The sequence below is a fragment of the Planococcus citri genome, chromosome 3, assembly GCF_950023065.1.
Source record: "Planococcus citri chromosome 3, ihPlaCitr1.1, whole genome shotgun sequence".
Lineage (NCBI taxonomy): Eukaryota > Metazoa > Arthropoda > Insecta > Hemiptera > Pseudococcidae > Planococcus > Planococcus citri.
In genome coordinates this window covers 35,299,134-35,318,704 of record NC_088679.1, presented here as the reverse complement: position 1 = coordinate 35,318,704, position 19,571 = coordinate 35,299,134, and the positions used below count along the sequence as shown (strand labels likewise).

Below are 19,571 nucleotides of genomic sequence, written 5' to 3'. Positions count from 1 at the left end.
TAATGTAGTCTTGAAATATGAGCCTTCAATGTCTTGACAATTTTGCAAGCGACTGCATGTTTGATAAGTTGCATATCCGGTTTGCCGTAAATAGTTTTGAGGGTTTGTTGAAATCATTTCCAAAAAAACTTCAAATGGCTTTATCTTGCGTCCCTGTGGCTTGATCAATATGCAGTTGGCTGAGGACTTGCTCACTGAAAGTAGTCAGGCCATTCATTCGTGCCTTGCCTGTAGAATGTTCCTAGGTACTTTTTATACAAAATGAAAATTTATCAACAATACGAAAAATTGTCACGAGAAGAGTTTAGTAGATTAAAATAGCTGTAGTGTGATGTGATTCAAGTTTTAATTTATTTTCATGTTTCGCTTTAATGCAACTGTCTTCGATGTACCTCCTTGCAATATCTTCTAACCAACACGATTTCATTTACAGGTGGAAACATAGACTTGGGTCTAGAACTGTGCATCACCAAGGGCCAATTAGCAGTCAAGGTTTGCAGCGCTAGAGGTCTGACTCCATCAGATAATCCACCAGGTGAGAATAAAATCGCACGATTTTCTGAAATTTCGCTTCATTCTTCATTAATCTCTTTTCGCTTGTACTTTTGCAGACACTTATGTAAAAATGTACTTAAGAGATGGAGACCGACTGCTGCTTAAACGTAAAACTCGAGTGGTTACCAAAAGTCTCACTCCGGAGTATAATCAAACGCTGAAATACGCAGTCCGAGACGTATCAGACCGATCTCTAGTCGTCATGCTGTGGGAAAGACAAAAAGGCTTTGAACACAATCAAGGTTTGGGCAGCGCCGAAATACGAGTCGATACGTTAAAATTATGCGAACACGTAACTGGATGGTATCCGTTATTTCCGATCCAGAAGATTGGCTCCGAATCCAACGACTCTCCGTAAAATCTTATTACTTTAAGGTACCTATCTATCTTTCTTTCCTAAATCCAACTACTTGTACCTACCTATTTCTTCATCCTCCTAATTGTGTATACCGAAAAGTTTTATGTAGGTACCCGAACCAAGTATACTACAATATTGATGTATTTTATGTATCGAGATACTTTGTACTCATCATGTATCGAGTTCCATGTTTTACTATAAATGTTAAGTGTTTTTAGATGTAAATGTTTGTTATTAATTTAGATATCGATTATTTAAACGTCTGCATCATTCTGTCTGTACATGTACATAATTTCGCGAGTCCTTCTCCTTGTATGTATTTATGGTATATGAGAACGTGCGTTTATAATATTATATCTAGTTCGAATAAGCATTTTAGTAAAATCGATTTTGTATAGAATTCGTCGTATTAGTAGCATATAATGTACCTACCAATGTACCTACGATTGATACTAACCACAGACTTCATTTTATATAATTATTTGTTTATCGAAATTACAAATTATAGGTACCTACATAATTACCTACTTACGTAGCGTGATACGTTTTCGTGTACCTTTCCACCTACCTAATTTTATAGATTATAAGATTAAAATGAAAACATATAGTGATAAATTTTAGACGGTAGAAGTAGAAGATTTTTCGAATAATTTTTCATACCTATACGAAGTCTTCGTTTTGTAGTGAAAATTGAAAAGTGAATCGAGTTGTGTTTAATTTTAATATGAATTTTTATGTTATTTTAAAAATAATAGTCGTAAGTTCAAAAGTATAACTTTATAAATAAGGTTACCATGGATTTACGTAAAAACGTAGTAAATGCGAAAAGAAGGGAGGTTATATGGTAGATTAATTTAGAATTTTATATTTTCAGGGCGTTTAATTGGGCACCTATCTAATTATTCGCGGAATTCGTTAGAATTTATATCATATTGAATAAAAACATATCTTCGAAATTACTACGATATGAGTGATTTTTCCGACGAAATAACATATCTTCCATAAATCCGAACCCCATAGTTACCATGATTAAATAGGAAGTTGTCGAACGAAAAGTTGTAAAGTTATATTTATTTTTATTTACGTAATAATAATTAGTATTAGTAAATTGTATTAGAGGCCTAACAAGTTTTCAAAATTTTTTGTACTACGTAATCGTTTAATTTTAAGTGTGTTTTTTTTTACTCTTCGATCAGTGTCTGATTCTTTTTACTGTGTTTTATCAAGTTTCTCAACGATTTTCTTCCAATCTGTACGATAAGCTTTTCTTTATGAATACGCGACTATGTGTCTTTTATGATATCTTTTTTTAATCCTTTTTTTCTTCTTTTTTTTTCGTGACGAATAATATTATACGTTCGAGTTCACTCATTTATTAAATACATGATAGGTGTTTTTATTTTCTTCGAAGTACTTTTTTTTAGCTTTTTTTCTCTTTAAGGATAAGTTCAATCTTTTAGACAATCTATTTTTGTTACCTATCGTGTAAAATACATACTATTTCTTCTGTGTAAATAATTGGACAACATTCAACAATTTTCTACTGTATTTCTTCTTCTTTTTTGTTTTTTTTTTGTTCGTGTATCTGTGTTCTCGGCATATGATACCGTAGATTTATAATAAATGTACCAAGTATATGTTTATTTAGAGCTAGACGAAATAAAGTGTTATGAATTGTGTGATTTTGTATTTTTGTAGAAGGTCTGGATTGAAGAGTAATTTTCTGATTTGGTAGATCTTCCAAAATAAGAATTTGATTATGTACCTACTAACATTTAAATTGTAAAATCACAAACAAATACATAATCCAGATCGATGGACAGTAAGGTATAGTTCAGTTCATATTCAGAATCAGTTACCTACCTATCAAAAAATAATATCGGAGCAAGTAGGTACATATTCTCTTCATCATTCATATCCAAATTTTCAAATGTACCTACTCAAATTTCAATGAAAATAGGATAATATACAAACAAATATGAGCCATAAAAGTAATGAAGGAACTGGCACCAATGCTTTCGATTGTTGTGCTGGAGGTATGTTTGGTCGTGGAATATTCAACACATCATGAAATATGGGTCTCAGAATATCGACCATTTTGTTATTTTCCTTCACAAGGTTGATTCCAGAGATTCTATTGCGTTCGATTACATCCACGAAGTCTCCGTATTTGTTGAGATATTGTTTAGTGAATATTTCTTCGATTGTCCTGAGCTGAAATGGCATTGAAATTATTTGTTTTGGTCGATAAAATTGTTGTCAAATACAGGTATAGACAGAAAATGAAAACAATAAAACCAGAAATAGGTAGGTGACATAAATTCCTTACCAATTTAAAATGTTCTAAAGCTTGCACTTTGGATTCAAGTCGACCTAATAATGACTTTAGCATTGCAAGTTGATCAGCATTAAATTTTCTGAAACAAAAACATTTACAGAAAATTGAACCATCAAAGTACATAAGATGAAAATAATTACGATATTTCGGCAGCTTGTTCTCCCACGAATTTCAAAGTAGCGGCGGTTCCACTGGATGAAGATAAAATTGAATTATACACATAGGTTTCGTGAGTTTCATCGATATCGTGATCATTTTGATCGAATAATTTTGATAAAATTCTGGAACAAAAAGACAAAGATGTACTGGTTACTTTAGGTTCATTTAGTTGAAAAAATCACACTCTTGAAGATCGGTGCTTTGGAGGAATTTTTTCGAAACCTACTTTTTCAATATATTTTCATTGCGAGAACATCCGAACGTTTTTAAAATTGTGATTTTTTCATATGCGATAGAAGTGGAGTGATACGTGATCCATAAATTTTTATACACGTTCTCTTGATCTTCAGATTTTCTTAAGGCAGTACAGTAAACTACTTCTTTAAAATCTGGCTGTACTCTGAAAAAATTGATCATATTATTGTGGGTGACATTTTTTTTTTGAGAAAATTGAGAAATACATGCATAGGTGCCTAAAAATGGTAAATAAATATCCAGGTACCTATTTTGTAAATAAATGTATTCTCATTCATAAATTTAGTTATTGAGTCAAGAGTCCAAAAATAGGAATTCAAGCAATGATTTTGTTAGCATTTGTATTACATAGTGAAATATCATACTTGCTAAGGTCTCCAATGTGTGAATTGTACTCTTTTAAAGCTTCTTCAACGCAACGTTTCATACCAATTTTGCACGCCAACAAGAATAACGAAGGTTTCCCCATTCTGACATCGTAACTGTCTGTTGATTTAATTCCGAATCCCATCAACTGAATGTGTTTTTTGAGAATTTTTTGAATGTACATCTGTAAAAATCAAAATATGACCTATGTAAGCAAGCATTATACCTACCTGAACTCAGGTAATAGGATAGAATACTCACGCAGAGGTACACACGAGATCCAGAATCTTCGTACTTCTTGTACAACTTGTCAAGATGGAAAATCGCAGATAGCAATGGAACCATTTCTGTTTCTTTTTCTAAATATTTGGCTAGTTTAAAAGGCACCTCATATGATAAATCACCTTCAAATGCAAATGTGAAAGAATCATCAATCAATTGAGCTCTGTTTAATACGTGTATTTTATTCGCATCTTCTCTCAGTTGTTCGGTCAAAAGATACCAATTTTCGGAATCGTAATTCACACGATAATATCCTGAACAATTTTCAAAATTATAAAGTGATAAGTAGGTAGGTAGGGTACCTATATTAAATACAAGGTAGGTAGGTATGTACCTTCATATAGACGAATGCAAAATGTACCATCACCTGTAACTTTTTTTTACCTACCTGATTGTTGTAAATTACAAATAATCCACTCAGTACTTTCAAAATCTAATGAAAAGATGGTTTTTGTGTCTCCCAGTACCCATTCTGTAGGTGCAGTGTTGGAAAATGTGGCTTTTGATTTGGTAGTGCAACTAATTGGTGTGATCCATTTTTGATTAGGGAATGATGTCGAAGCTTCGTGTGATTTATACGTTTCCTTGACATTCAAAAACACGAGTAAGACGATGAAATCAAATCAGATTATTCGACACAGAATATCTAAGTACTTAACGACATTACTACCTATTACCTGTTTCATTTCAATTGTTTTACTTTCACTGAATCGTTTAATATTTATCACTGGATACCCAATGTTCTCTGTCCATGTTTTCATTACATCGATGATGGAAATGTGGGGTGGTAAAGGAAAAGAACTCAGGTCAGACTGGTACTTCAAAGATTCAAATAAATCATTCGGTGATACTAATCCATTCCGTGATTTTTTACTGATAAAGTTTTTGCAATTTTGAAAATTGAAAGTAGTGGAAAAAACTCTCATACTCGAGCAAAAGATTTATATACGAACCCATTCAAGAGATATCTTTGAATAACACTTCTCAGAGAACTTCTTGATGTAATATGTTCCAACATCCTAATGATTGATGCACCTGTGAATTAGGTAGGTAGAATTTCATGTAGTAATTCTTTTAAATTTTCTATTCAGAGATCATAACAAATGCTTATTAATTTTGAAAAAAATTTCAATGTGAATTCAATGTTTTTAAGGTCCATGTTAGGTAATTTTGTCAACATTGCAGGCACAAGTCGTCTTCTATACCTAGATATGTACTTCCCTTTACTTAATCGTACTACGAGTAGGTACTTATCAAACTCTGAGCACATAAGTAATGTAATTTTACCAATACCTATCATAAACAGATGAAAAATGAATACCTTTAAAATAATTGATATCCCCGAATTTGTTGTTAATTTCTGATTCGGATATTTTCAGACTTGTCAGTGCCCCTGGATTGGCCAGTTCGCTCCGTAAAGCAGGTTGTAAAATTTCAATGATGAAAAAGTCACCTATTTTCCAACTCGGTTCTACCTGTTACAATCAATCACAAGTACCTACCTGAGACACAAATTTTCACAATTTCGGAGATGAAGAAAATCGCCATAAATTACAAATTAATTCATATACCATATCTGTTATAAGAAATTCCATATATCCAGCGAATGCTTCGGTAAGCCATGCGTAATCCCAAGACACTGGAGTAACTTGTCCCCCAAACCAATGGCGTGCAAGCAAATGACACGTTGCAGCTGTCATGATTACAGTTTGCTCGTGAGATATTTTTTGTTCATCCGCGATTAAATAATTCTCTCTGAAAATTTGTTACCTTACGTTTTCAATACGATAACTAAATTCGGACTAGGTAAAAGAAAAACTGTTTTTCACTTACGTCATCATGTATAGTCCCCAATGATCAGCGAGTGTATTTTGAATTTTTCCAACAGTCGCAATATCCAGTTTGGATAACTCGTGCGGCATACCTATGAAGTTTACCAATTGATTCAGCACCTTTTCACTTTGACTCAAAGCACGTTGAGTATTTTGGATAATATTTGGCCTGGTGTGAATTTCTATCAAAGAATCGGGATTAGGTAAATTAGAATATTCAGCCACAATAAATGCAACTAAATAAGTAGGTATTGGCGGCGTTTCTGTGAAGGTATCCCAAACCATGTTTTTATCACTATAAGAAAGAATAAATAGGGTGCAAGCATAAGCTAACATTTGAATTCGGGATTTTGTATCTTCAGAATAATGAATTCTTCATATTACCAACAATGTTGCTGAGTTTCCAGAAGCGGCATGTTGGATATAACTTGCTGTTGTTTATTTCGAGCAATGGTCAATGTAAAAGGTGTTCTGAAACGTGGTTCATCGAAACAAGGAAAAGCTTCTCTTGCATAGATGCCGTAGAAGTTTGTAGCCACCAGCCATCTTTAAAAATGGGTAATAAAGTTCATTCGACCATATCCTCAAAATGAAAAAATTAAGTAGTTAAATCTGAGTCTACTTACTTTTTTTTACCATTAACTTCATAAGAGGTTGTATACAAGCCTTTCGGATCTTCTTTCAAGTCACCTGTGTATTCAACTTTTATAAGGTACGTGCGGCCCATTACAAATGGTTCAGAATTGGTAAGAATGCAGAAATCGTTAGTTTGGCTGACTTGAATTTGTACAAATTTGCTTTCATCATTTTTTTCATCTTGCTTCATTTTCTCATCAACTTTAAAATTTCTGCAGTGTAACTTTATAACGTTCGTTGAAAATTTAGCGCGAATATAAATCTTTACCCTGCCATAAAATTTGAACGTATTAAAATCTGGTTCGATTCTCAAATCATACGAAAGCGGCACGATATCTTCAGGTAAACGATCTTCATCATTACTTCGCACAGTTTCCAAACTCGCGTAGATGATCACAACAAAATATAAAAATACGAAAGCTTTACGCATCTTAGATTTATTCGAACGAACTCGATACACGATTTGGAATGTTTGGTAAATGATTTCATTCCACTGTTCGCGTTTCACACTTCAACTTTACTTAGGTAGGTCTTGGTACCTAAATGAAGTAAACACAGGAAGGTTCGAGTACCTATTGATAATTTTCAACAAGCTGATAAACTTTTTTTTTGTCAAGAATACGGCTTGATAGATATTACATACCGCTATATCACGTAATTATTATAATAGTATGTACTTATACGTGCTTACACATACCTACTCGAGTGAGTGCTTCTTAAAAGACCACAGAGTTGATTGTGATTTATATGTGATAGAATGGTACAGTTAGGTAGGTATTTCATTTGAAAAATAATGTTATAGGTACAATAAAACCATTTACCTACCTATAAGAAGCGAGAAGTAGAACTCACAGCAAGGACTTTTTTAAAAAATAAGATCAGAAAGTCCTTCAAAATGAAATGATCTGACAAGGTCAAATCATCAAGTTCAGTAAATTTCTGATAATAGGAAGTTGATGAATGCAAAAACGTCTCACAAAGCTATAGGAAGGCACAAATTTAGGGTGTGATTTATCGACACGACAAAAATAGACGTTTTCATGACGAAAAAAGATATTGCACAGGAAAAGAATAATTTTATGACGAAAAAAGTTTTTGAACGACAGTTGATCGATTTGAACGACCATCCATATGAGATACAGTAGACTCCCGATTATCCGCCCTAATTGGGGCTGAAGGTCAGGCGGATAACGAAAATGGCGGATAATCCGAAATAACGTTTTCAGAGTATTTCATTTCGCTCTGGTGAAATTTTTAAAAAAATTTTCCAGCTAAGAAACGAAAAAAACATGATTTTTTAGAAAAAATTTGTGAAAATGAGCAGAAATGAGAAAAATATGCATTGAATTAAACTAGTAAAAAGAGCAAAATATGCTGAAATATGCGCTAAAAACAGCCAAAATATGCAAATATGTATGCATCCGCCCTCGGTAGGTCGGATAACCCGGAGGGAAGGGCGGATGAAATTGGGTCGGATAAGCCGAAGGGCGGATAATCGAATGGCGGATAATCGAATGGCGAGTAATCGGGAGTCTACTATTGCCCAACAGAATAGGTACCTAATTTATTGCACATTTTTACATATTATAATTATATCTATGGTACACATTTAACAACAAATTGTGCACGGAAAAGAAATGAAATAATGGGCGACATAAAAAGACGAATTACACACACAAAAATTGATAAATGTCGCGTCAAAAAAAAAACAAAAAAAAACAGTTCATATCTACTGCACAAGTAGTGCTTTTTTGCTTTTTTGGGCAACAGGAGCAGATGGGAGTAAGTAAAATTTTCTGACAGTTATTTTGGCAAAAAAACACGAGATTTTTTGACAGTTTCGATGAAAAGCAAGATCTTTTTGGTGGTTTTGACCAAAAAAGCAAAACTTGTACAAATTCTAGCAAAAAAAAAAAAAGAAAGAAAGAAAGAAAAAAGGAAAAAACGGTAGAACTTCGATATCAATTTTTAGCGATTTGGGCAAGTTTCTTTTTTTTTGGAATTTTACAAAAAAACACGAAAGGGAAATTTTGTCGAAAAAAAGAAAACTTTTAGCAATTTTTGGAAAAAGCAAGATTTTTGGAAGTTTTGTAAAAAGCAAAATTTATTTAGTAACTCTGGAAAAAAGAAAGACTTTTTGACAATTTTTAAAAACTTTGACCAAAAACAAAACGTTTTCACAATTTAAGCAACTAAAACAAAAACTACAACTTTTTCACAATTTTTCAGCAATTTCTGCATGAAATTATATTTTTTGGAAAGAAAAACTTTTTCGAGGTCCATTTAAAAAAGGAGTTTTTTCAACAAATGAAGGACTTCCCATTCGTAAAATTTATACCTACAGTACTTCCCTTGCGTTTATTATTTTTGCAAAAAAAAAAGTATTACAAAATTAGTTGTTTTTCTGGATTTTTGGCGGGAAATCATTCATTTTTACGGGCAATCATTTTTTCTAGCGGTCAAAATTTTTTTTGTACGTGGATTACATTTTCTTTATTCGTAGTATGAAATCGAATTGTCGTTCGTACCATATTACCTAATTGTCGTGTTGAACCGTCGGTAATAATTGTCGTTGAAATACCCTATTTTGTCGTTCGAATCACGTTTTCAGTCGTGCGAATATATTTATTATTTTTGTCGCTCCGAAAAACTTGAAAATTGCTTGAAACCGCCCATGATTGATTCTGCATGTTGAAAATTAAGCCACCTAGGTACATGGAGTAAATTGCAGCTTCTCGACCTCATTGAGTAAAATTTTGTGAAAATTTCCATCCATCTTTCAAAAATCTGCTGAAGGCTCCAAAACTTCTAAAGACGGTTTGAAACCGTTTCCAATCGTCCCATCGCTTCAAGGGGTTGAAAATATAGGATTCATATCAAATTTTATCTTTCTAAATCTGTTCGGTAAAAACTTGTTTTTTTTTGCATTTTTAAACCATACCAATATTTAGTAGGTAATTGTGTTGCGCTATCTTTTGAAAATTGTGAATAAAGAGAACAGTAAAAGTTCTTTTTTTCGCCAAACGCAGCGTTTTCGGGAAATTGCCCGAATTTCTTTCTCCGTTTAGCTTCTGGATTAATCATTTGTGATTACAGATGTGAGATGACGCTACAAGTGCATTTTAAATTGTATATTGGCAGTATTGCTGGAATATTTTTCATTATGAGCAATGAAGGTACCTATGGAATATATTTTTTTTTTTAACAATAAGTAGGTACCTACTACATTTTTAAAATAAATTTTTAACGTTATTTAAAATTCGCATGCCTATTTTAATGTTTGGAGACAAATCCGATATCACATTCTCCTCAATTTCAAACAGCACCTCTCCTCGCGAGAGCAAAAAAATACACCCACGATAGAAAAAAACAAATGTATATAATTCTAGGTAAAAATGATCAATACAAATAACAAAAAGGGGAAAAACATTTGCAATAAAAACGACGATAAGATATAATACAAATGAACAAATTGGGGAATTTAAAAATATTCTAAACAAATTCAAAACACATGAAATGGGAGGTTTGGTAAAACGTAATACACGATACAAAAAAAAAAACTTCTAAACAAGTATTTCTAAATATACAGTCTTATAAAAATTTACCACATAAATTTCATTGACAATGACGAAAAAAAAGAAAATATAAAAAAGAAAATAATACTCGAGGAAACTGAAGCGATTCCTTCAATTTACAACGATTCAATAATATTATCACACGGAGGCCAAAAATATCTTCAACGCTTCTCCAAACTCGATTTTAGGAACAAAAAAAAAAAAAAAGTGAAATCTAAAATCTACTAATACTGGTAGATCGAGAAAGGCCGTGTATACAACATCTAACCGAATTCTGCCCTTCGGCCTGAAAACAAAAAAAAACAAACGGCGATAAAATACACTGCATTTTTTTCCACACAATGGTTCGATAATTTTAATTTTTTTTTTCGGTATCTTACCACGAAAGGAATTTTTGTATCGGTTAGCAAGGGCGTTTCTTGTGTAATAAATGGTGGGCATGGTTGATCACAAGCTGCGTACGTGATTTCAATATCATTTAGTTTCCTCAAACTAGAAGTTTTCTTTTTGTACATTTTTTGTTTACAGTCTTCTTGATGCAGTGTGAAATCGGTCTGCGGAGCAAATCAACGTCAATAAATTAGATTTAACGTTAAAAGGTGGGGTGAAATTCACCTCTGTATACTCTTACCATATCGGTACCGAAAGAATTCTGCAGTATTAATGATATTTCCGCTTCTTTACTCGTACTTTCAGCCTTTTCAGCGGTGAAATGAACACCTTCAATGGTACAGCCATCTATAAAGGGATGGATCGAAGAAGAAAAATAAAAACATGTGCACAGGCAGGTAATTTCAAACGGGAATAAAATTAACAGACGAACTCACCATCCTTGTTAGGAATAATATCAGGATTCTTTTCCAAGCTCTCTTTACTTTTATATGAGAAATGTTTCTTTCTTCTTTTACGGTGCTGAGATTTAACAACAATGACGATACAGCAGGCCAAAGAGATAAACACTACAGCAAATCCGCACAGTATGGCTAACAGTGGGCGTAGTTCTAAAAACGAGGGCAGTCGAGCTGAAAATACATCAAATAAATTATTTCACCAATCAAGCGTATTTCAAGTAACATACGCGTATTAGGGCTTTTTATTTGATAATTATTACATTTGAAAAATGACGATCCTAATTGAACGTTTGGCCTTTGTAAAGTATACTTTGTGAATTCGGTCGTCGGACTTCGTCCTTTCGAGTTAAACGCGTATAATACGATATCGTAAGATAAACTCGACTGTAACCCGGTCGCTGCGAAATCTGCTGTTTCGGCGCTTAAATTTGCTACTAATTTGACGCTTTGAGCTTCGTATATTTCTAAGACAAATCTCTGTTTTAGACCACCGTCGAATCCGCTGCTACACTTTATCGATAACGAACTGGACGTTTGATTGGTCAACGTACAATTACTCAGGCTATCCGGTTTACCTAGAAACAAAATAGTTCGGAGTTTTTACCAAACGACTTGTCTAACTTTATCTAGATTAAGCTTCGATCTTATGTTTGTTTTACACCATAAAAGAGAAGCGAAAATGCGAGGTGAATTTTTTCACAGATTTTTTTATTTCTTTATTCTTACCTATAACGAACAAATATTCAAACGGTGACGTACCAATTCTAAGTAGGTATTATTTTTTTAAAATTTATAATAATGAAAAAAAAAACGAGCCAAATTCGCAGATGATATCATAAAGTTTTATATCATTTAAAGTTCTCTCGCCAAAAGTTTTGCCACTAAAGAAAAAAATAAAGTCTACCTATCCAGTTGAATAGAGTTTTAAAAAACATAAAGGAAAAACTACAGTGAGACCTCGTGTTGATTACAGTTTTTATCGACTTTTAAAATTGTTTTCCATAATTAAGAGAGAAAAAAAAATTACCTGCAGGAATGATTTTATAAGTGCACGGATTTTTTTGAAATCCTAAAGAATTCTGAGCCCAGCAAGACAAAACACCGTAATCGAATTCGGTAACAGGAGTGAACACGGCAGTGCTGCGAGTACCATCTGTGCTAATTTGTTCCTTTAATAACTTGGTACTGCTCGCGGTATTATTAAATTTCCACACGAATTCTACATTCGGAGGATTAGCCTCCACTTGACATGTAACGCTTACTTCTTCTCCACGACCTACTCCGTATTCGGCGCTTTGAATAGGGTAACAAATTGGCGCATCTGAAAAGTATACCAACGAAATATTTACCATTGTCGTAATAAGCACCTAGATTTTATTTAACACTGATTAACACGTTTTCAAACTTCGACGAGAACACCGATTTCTATTCGAGTGGGTAATTGGAAAATGCATGCACAGATATGTATAAGGCAATGAGACAAGAGGTAACGGAGAAGGGTATTGAGGTGGCCTATTTCAATGATGCTTTATAACAGCTTCCATTGTTTGAGAATAAAGATCGAGCGATAGAAAGGATTTAAATACGGCGACGAGTTTGAATGTTTAAGGCGTGTTGGAAATTTATGGAATAAGAAAAGTGCCTTGCAGTTGAACAGCTAAAATTCACAATTTAAAACTTTTTTATCAAAAAAAAAAAAAAAATGATAATAATAATTCTATGAAAGATGTATATTTTTTACGAGAGTATAACTCAACCCCTTCAAATATTGAGGTAAACAAGCGTGCATACTTCTCCTCTGGGTAAGTTGCCTATGTTATGGATGAAAGGGGAATTTACCAATAATAGACCAAAAAATTGGCACCATTGCGTTATGAAATATTTTCCCAGTTTCTTTCAGAATAGAAAAATTTCAAAACACGAATTAACTCAAAAATAAAACACTGATCTGCGTTACGCTGGCTTTTGAAAACTTCGAAAAAACATTGTTCAATTCGTGATTTATGTTGGACTTGAAAAAAATGACCTATTTCTGATATTTCAATATTATGCCATATAATTATTCTCTATAAAATTCAATATTATATCATACTTTTAAAATTTTGGAAAAAAATATATCAATTTACAATGTTTAGAACATTTTATATATTCATTCATATAAACGTTCAGACCTAATCTGACTTTCAAGGACTTGAAAAAAATTGCAATAAATTCTTGACATCAGAAAAAAAAATTACGAAGTATCAAATCTGACTTACATATAAGCAGTTGAAAAAAAATTACATACTAAATTGCTGAGAGGCCCGGCAGGTAAACAGATGACCTTGATAGACCAGACAGGTGAGTCAATGACCTTAAGAGATCAGACAGACGACCCCGTGTGACTGGACAAGTGGCTTAGTGAATTTGAGAGTACATGCACATGGGTCAATGACCTTAAGAGGTCAGATAGGACGATAGATGACCTTTTTGAGAAGCCAGACAGATCGGTCAATGACCTGAAGAGATCAGACAGACGACCTTGTGTGACTGGACATGTGGGTCAGTGACCTCAATAAGTCGGACAAGACGATAGATGACCTTGAGAAGCCAGACAGATGGGTCAATGACCTGAAGAGACCAGACAGACGACATTGTATGACTGGACAGGTGGGTCAATGACCTCAAGAAGCCAGACAGATGGGTCAATGACCTGAAGAGATCAGACAGACGACCTTGTGTGACTGGACATGTGGGTCAGTGAACTTGAGAGTCCAAGCACACGGGTCAATGACCTTAAGAGGTCAGACAAGAAGATAGATGACCTTAAGAAGCCAGACAGATAGGTTAATGACCTGAAGAGGACTTACAGGAAGACAGACAATCTTGGAAAACCAGACAGAGGGGTTAGTGACCTTGAGAGTCCGGACAGAAAGAGACAATTACCTCAAAAAACCAGACATAAAGACAGACTACGCCACATCGAGAAATCAGACAGACGGGTATCAACGACCTTAAGACGACAGATAGGCAGACAGACGACCTCAGAGGCTAGAAAGGAGAGTCAAGACACACCTTAATAAGTTTATCCTCAAATAGTCGGTTTCTCGATAAAAAATTGGTCATGATTGAAAACCGATTGATTGAACGCCAAAAATCGATTCATTTTATCGATTATGTTCAAAATTATTATTTTCTTGCATTGTTTAGTCATACTTGTCATACTTTTTGTTTGACAAAAACTGACAAAAATTATGTTTTCTTCTCGAAAAGCAATTTTTTGGTTTTCAGTTTTAACTATGTATAAGAAAGGTTTTTATTTCAAATTTATCTTTGTTTTTGTTCGGGAAAAATTGACTAAAATTACTTTCTTTTTTTCAAAAATTGATAGTATGTAATTTTAAGTTTTATCGATCGATTTTTCATATGTATTTCATTGCAATAAAGAGGAAAGGTTGATCTTTTCAAGATTAATCGAGAGGTCTGGTTCACCGGGGGGGGGGGGGGGTGAAAGATATTCATTGCTTCTTTTGCAGGAACCCTTTCAATTGAGAAATATTTTTTTCACAAGAACAATACGAGGTTCTAAAAAAAATCACAAGTAGGTACTATAAATTCGAATTTACTAACAAAAACTTCGTCTCCGTGATTATTTTCAGAAGGAAAAGTCTCCAAAAAAAAACTTTTACTTTCAATACTACCTAATTACTTAACATCTCCAACCTATTCCCCCAGCTCAATTTCAAGTGCTTTCATAGCATGACATTCTTTCAAATCCGCAGCTCCCATTCTGCAACCCCTTTATTTCACGTAAATTCGGTTTGGAAACAAAATAACATAATTTCAAGAAGAACAAAAGTCATTCCCTATGTACTTTGAAACACAAAACTCAAAGCTTCTTAGTTCTTAACAGTGAACTTTTCATCAATACCATCAAAGTATTAGTGTATCGCTCGAACGATACTCAAACTAAGCTCTTTTCGTAGTCTTGGAAAAAAATCGTAACAGAATCACAAACTGTTGACTCATTAAAAGATCCCTTTAGGTACAGTACTTTTCCATACAGCACAGTGAACAAAAATGAAGGGAGATAATTTCGTATAATATGATTTCTTACGCAAAGAATTTATCGAAGATGGCAACGTGAAATTATAAAGAGAAAAGGAAGATACGATGCGAGCCTATAAAGTCCATAGCTCTACTGGAGAACTTCGTCGTATTAGGTATCTACTAATTAAATTAACCACGATAGGATCTTTTGATATAAGCTTCATTAAAGGGCATAATTTCTCGGCACCACAATATCTACATGCAAATTTCACTATACATACTCCCACATTTTCGTAGAACAAATTACCCAGATAAAAAATCACAGGCGGAAGACTAATGAGAATAGCGAGAGGAAATATGATATAGCGTGAAAATGCTCTCATTCTCGTCTTACCTACTTGTTGAATTTGAATACGTAAATGTACTAGATAGTGAAATTTAGACGCACTTACATTTTACATCCAAGTAGAATGAGTTGCTTTCTCCGTTTCCTTCGGCATTTGTCGCAACACAGCTGTATAATCCGCTATGTTGACGGGTAACTCTTTGCAGAACTAGGGTTTGATTTGTAATCAATGGACCAACGATCAGGCTACTGTTTAAAATCACACCCTGCGATAAAAACAAAAGAAAAATTATCAGCAGATTGCAAGAAAAAAAAATCATCCGTTCCCCTCTTCAAAAATGAGGAAAAAAATTGATTGCGATAAGATTTTACGTCTCTTCGCACCAAAAACCTTTAAAAAAGCTTCATAAAATTCCTTTTAAAAATACTTAAGAACCGGAAATAAACAATAAATTGAAACGCAACCGAATCTTGAAAGTGAGAAAAGAGTTTCCAACGAATAAAAAGTGTGCCGTACCGCGAAACTTTCCACAGTATAAAAAGTTCATTGCAGAATTAAGTTTTTAATTCCTCTTCGTGATCATTATACGGGCGAACGTTTAAAGAAAAGTGAATTTTGTTATTAAAAGTGGGCATTCGAGAAGAATTTTCATAAAGTTGAGGGCACAAACACTCATTTAGAAGTTATACAGCTCGGATATAAAATGTAAACACATTTTTATTCGTTTTTGCCCGCCCTATCTTTATTGCTACCCTCATAGTTTCGCGATATAAAAAAGGTATTTAGCTCTTGATGCATCATTGAGTTCAATAGGTAACTTTTACACTAATTATTTCTCCAATCCGATAAAATAACATAATGTTTAAACGTTTTTCAAAAGTAAATTAATTTTTGGAATATTCTCATCGAATAAGATTTAGCTTTTGGTAAGATAATGAAACTCGAGATGAAATGCTCAATAAAAAAAATTTACCAACATCGGTTTTTCTATCTTTATCTCACTTTCTTCCAGTCTATCTCGTTTTTTTTCTCTAAGTAGGCAACAATGTAAGTAATGAAGAAAAATGTTGTTGAAGCTTCAGAAAATTAATGATTTTTTTCTCAACATCTAATAACTAAGTAGGTAAGTAACATCAAACTTACATTCAACTTCCACATCACTTTTTCAACTGGTAAATTGGATTTTATTTTGCACTCGAAATACACGTCGATGCCTTCCATGATGGCGCTGCTATTCAGATTCTTTCCAAGTTCGAGAAAAGCGTTTGGTTTATCTGTAATAAACGAAAGCACACGTACCCATCGTGTTAACGAAAATAAAAATGATAAAAATTATTAGTGCAGATAAATATCGAATTCAACATAATACATTGAGTGAATCGAGTTTCATCCTTCAGAGATCAGAAGGGTGAAGTGGGAAGAATTCTACACTTACACGATCCAATCCATGTTAAATCTAAGTATAGGTACAATATTCTGTACAACGAATTTTATGCCACATTTTTCTAAAAGAATTAGGGCATTCAGTTGCAGACTACTGAGTTATAATAATGATACAAAACTCTAAACACACACACAGTTATTCCACTCCCTTAATTTATAATAATTATGCTACCACCACTATACAACAGTAAAATAAATTGCCTACTTAATTCTTAAAAGGAACCAGATCATTTCTGTATCACTCTGTACAATGTACATATATACTTGTACCTTATTCTATTTTCATTGCACAACTAACCACACTCCTCCAAATTTCGTTTTCAAATCCAAAACTTCCAACTAATTGTAAGAAGAAGAAGTTCTAACATCGCCATATCGTATGCAAGTACAACAAACGAGCTCCGAGAATAGAATAAGAGAACAGTCGTCGTTGTCAAACGAAATATGATTAATGAAATTAGTTCTGTGTTTTGTAACTAGGTTATATTAAAGTTTACTCGTATAAGACCAGTCCTCGTACAGATTTGAATTAAATACATTGCGAATTAAGTAATTGCGAAATGTCGAACATGTTTTGATTACATGTGAACACAAAATAACTCTTCACAGTGTACATTTTACCACGTGTTTGTTTTTTGGCCGATATTGTGAGAAGTATTCTGGGTAAATCAATACGATAAAGACGTACCATATAGGTTTAGATAGGTGGGTATCTATCGATAAAGTCGCGAAAGTTGCTTTCATGTGTATTTTTTAGGATGTATAATTGATACGATGCGATGGATGCCAGTAACGTGAGCAAATATACAGAGTGCCTGTTACTTTGTAGAACTTCCCACATAATTGGGAAGATTGCTTTCAATTTTTAAAAAGTTGTTAAAGTTTTTCGAGTGAAGTTTTTTGCTTCTTTGAAAAGAGAGAAAAAAATCAATTCCGGATAATCGAGAAAAATTCGTTACTTTTTAAGAAGAAAAAAGAAGCGTGCTGAAAAACAATAAAGAGAGAAAAAAAGTCACAAATGAAACTTACAAGTTACATTTAATTTCCAAGAGTCTTGATACGGAGTTGGTGCTGGTATCGGTGATTCTGCTCGACATATCAGCATTTTCCCATCATCTTGTGGTTCTGGTATAAAATTTAGTCTACTGATGGTTGAGTTTCCATTGTTACTATCCTGTATTTGAAAAACAATGTAAGGTACATTTTGTATGAGAGCACACAGACTAACAATTTCGATAAAAATTCAATGCATTAATTACGCTAAAACCTGGAAAGATGCCATTTCTAAAACTGGAGAAACATTTTTTGGAACGCATAGGTGCCAACTTTTTTGTCATTTATGGTCAATTTCCAAACCAAAAAAAAAAATTGTCAAATTTTTGGATAGCTAATTATCTCTATTTTTTAAATTATCAGTACCTAATGACCAAAAATTTGGCACCACTGCAATCCAAAATACTTCCCCAGTTTCAGAAATTATGCCTATTTATGTTTTGGCATAATTAATGCGAAACACAATCCACAATCCAGCTTGGTGGAGAGAATAATGAGAATCATTGGTGACAGATTATTAAGAGTAAAAATCAATCAATCAGCAGAGAACTTTGACTACACTCACCATAGTTGGCATAAATATGCCAAACAAGTAGAGAATGAAATAAATAACACGCCAACGGAGTTTGGAGTAAAGTCAAATGAAGCTTGGGGAATAGCACATGATTTATAGCATTAAGATTTGTCAGTGCAAAGATTGGACATAAATGCCAAATTTGAGTTGAGAAAACTTTGAGAAGATCAATGAGCCAACAATGTTCTATCAATAACATCAGAAGAAGCTCAAAAACCAAATTAGATTTCCAAAAGCTCATTATTGATTAAAAAAAAAAAAAGGATTCACTTGGGTATCTGTAGATGGTGCTTGTTCTCAAAATGGCACTGATAAAGTGATTAAGGGTATCAGAATCAGTTGGACACCCAGTGGTGATTTCAATATTTTGGAAAGGGTGACCCAGCCTGGGTACAAGAATTCAAACAACTTAGCAGAGATCCAGAGCTGAGGGACCAAAATGATCCCGAGCCAGAACCAATTAAATCCCGATTCAAATCCGATCCCAAAACCGAAATCATTATTTTTCTTAATCCTGAAACCGAAAAAATCCCGAAACCAATATAATTTTGAACCCAAAACAATCCCGGAACTGACACAAAATCGTTTCAGTTTTGCCTTTTTCCTCAATTTTATTTTGATAAATTCGTCATTTTACATCATCATCATTCATTCAGATTATAATAAAAATTACTCGACGAATTAAGCAAAATAATGCAATTAAAACGTTAAACTAATCACATCATCAGATTCCCCATGTCAAAATGTACCATTTTTTAGACCCCTTGCAGAGTCCATTGTTCAAATTGGGCTTAAAATTGGTTGAAATGACAATTTTTTTCAATCCCAAAACCGAAATGAAAATTTAGAAGAACGAATCCCGAAATAACCCCAATCCTAAAATAAATAAATTTTGATACTGAAACCAAAATCCAATCC

At 33.5% G+C, this 19,571-nt stretch overlaps 3 protein-coding genes across 8 annotated transcripts in view; 1 reads left to right on the top strand and 2 right to left on the bottom strand.

Annotated features, from left to right (window-relative positions):
• The window catches only part of Fife (regulating synaptic membrane exocytosis protein fife), a 212,513-nt gene extending 209,921 nt beyond the window's left edge, over positions 1–2,592 (top strand). For all 6 annotated transcript variants that reach the window (XM_065358812.1, XM_065358814.1, XM_065358817.1 and 3 more), the window contains 2 exons: positions 434–535; positions 612–2,592. In XM_065358812.1, the coding sequence (XP_065214884.1) occupies positions 434–535; positions 612–913 (404 nt within the window). In that variant the 3' untranslated portion in view covers positions 914–2,592. The remainder of the gene's footprint in view (positions 1–433; positions 536–611) is intronic.
• LOC135841697 (aminopeptidase N-like) lies at positions 2,442–7,313 on the bottom strand. Its single transcript, XM_065358818.1, has 14 exons — positions 6,772–7,313; positions 6,530–6,691; positions 6,147–6,440; positions 5,885–6,068; positions 5,635–5,788; positions 5,267–5,348; positions 4,991–5,186; positions 4,702–4,897; positions 4,293–4,567; positions 4,031–4,215; positions 3,637–3,810; positions 3,392–3,532; positions 3,243–3,330; positions 2,442–3,127 (listed from the first exon to the last, which is right to left on the bottom strand). Exons 1-14 carry the CDS (start codon positions 7,209–7,211, stop codon positions 2,861–2,863), a joined length of 2,838 nt encoding a protein of 945 aa, XP_065214890.1. The 5' UTR covers positions 7,212–7,313; the 3' UTR covers positions 2,442–2,860.
• Positions 7,314–10,140: 2,827 nt separating this feature from the next.
• The window catches only part of LOC135841489 (nephrin-like), a 216,152-nt gene continuing 206,721 nt past the window's right edge, over positions 10,141–19,571 (bottom strand). The window contains exons 7-15 of the mRNA XM_065358464.1: positions 18,056–18,200; positions 16,727–16,857; positions 15,689–15,848; positions 12,235–12,528; positions 11,468–11,782; positions 11,184–11,378; positions 10,988–11,094; positions 10,737–10,910; positions 10,141–10,642 (exon numbers count right to left, since the gene is read on the bottom strand). Of these exons, the coding sequence (XP_065214536.1) occupies positions 10,571–10,642; positions 10,737–10,910; positions 10,988–11,094; positions 11,184–11,378; positions 11,468–11,782; positions 12,235–12,528; positions 15,689–15,848; positions 16,727–16,857; positions 18,056–18,200 (1,593 nt within the window). The 3' untranslated portion in view covers positions 10,141–10,570. The remainder of the gene's footprint in view (positions 10,643–10,736; positions 10,911–10,987; positions 11,095–11,183; positions 11,379–11,467; positions 11,783–12,234; positions 12,529–15,688; positions 15,849–16,726; positions 16,858–18,055; positions 18,201–19,571) is intronic.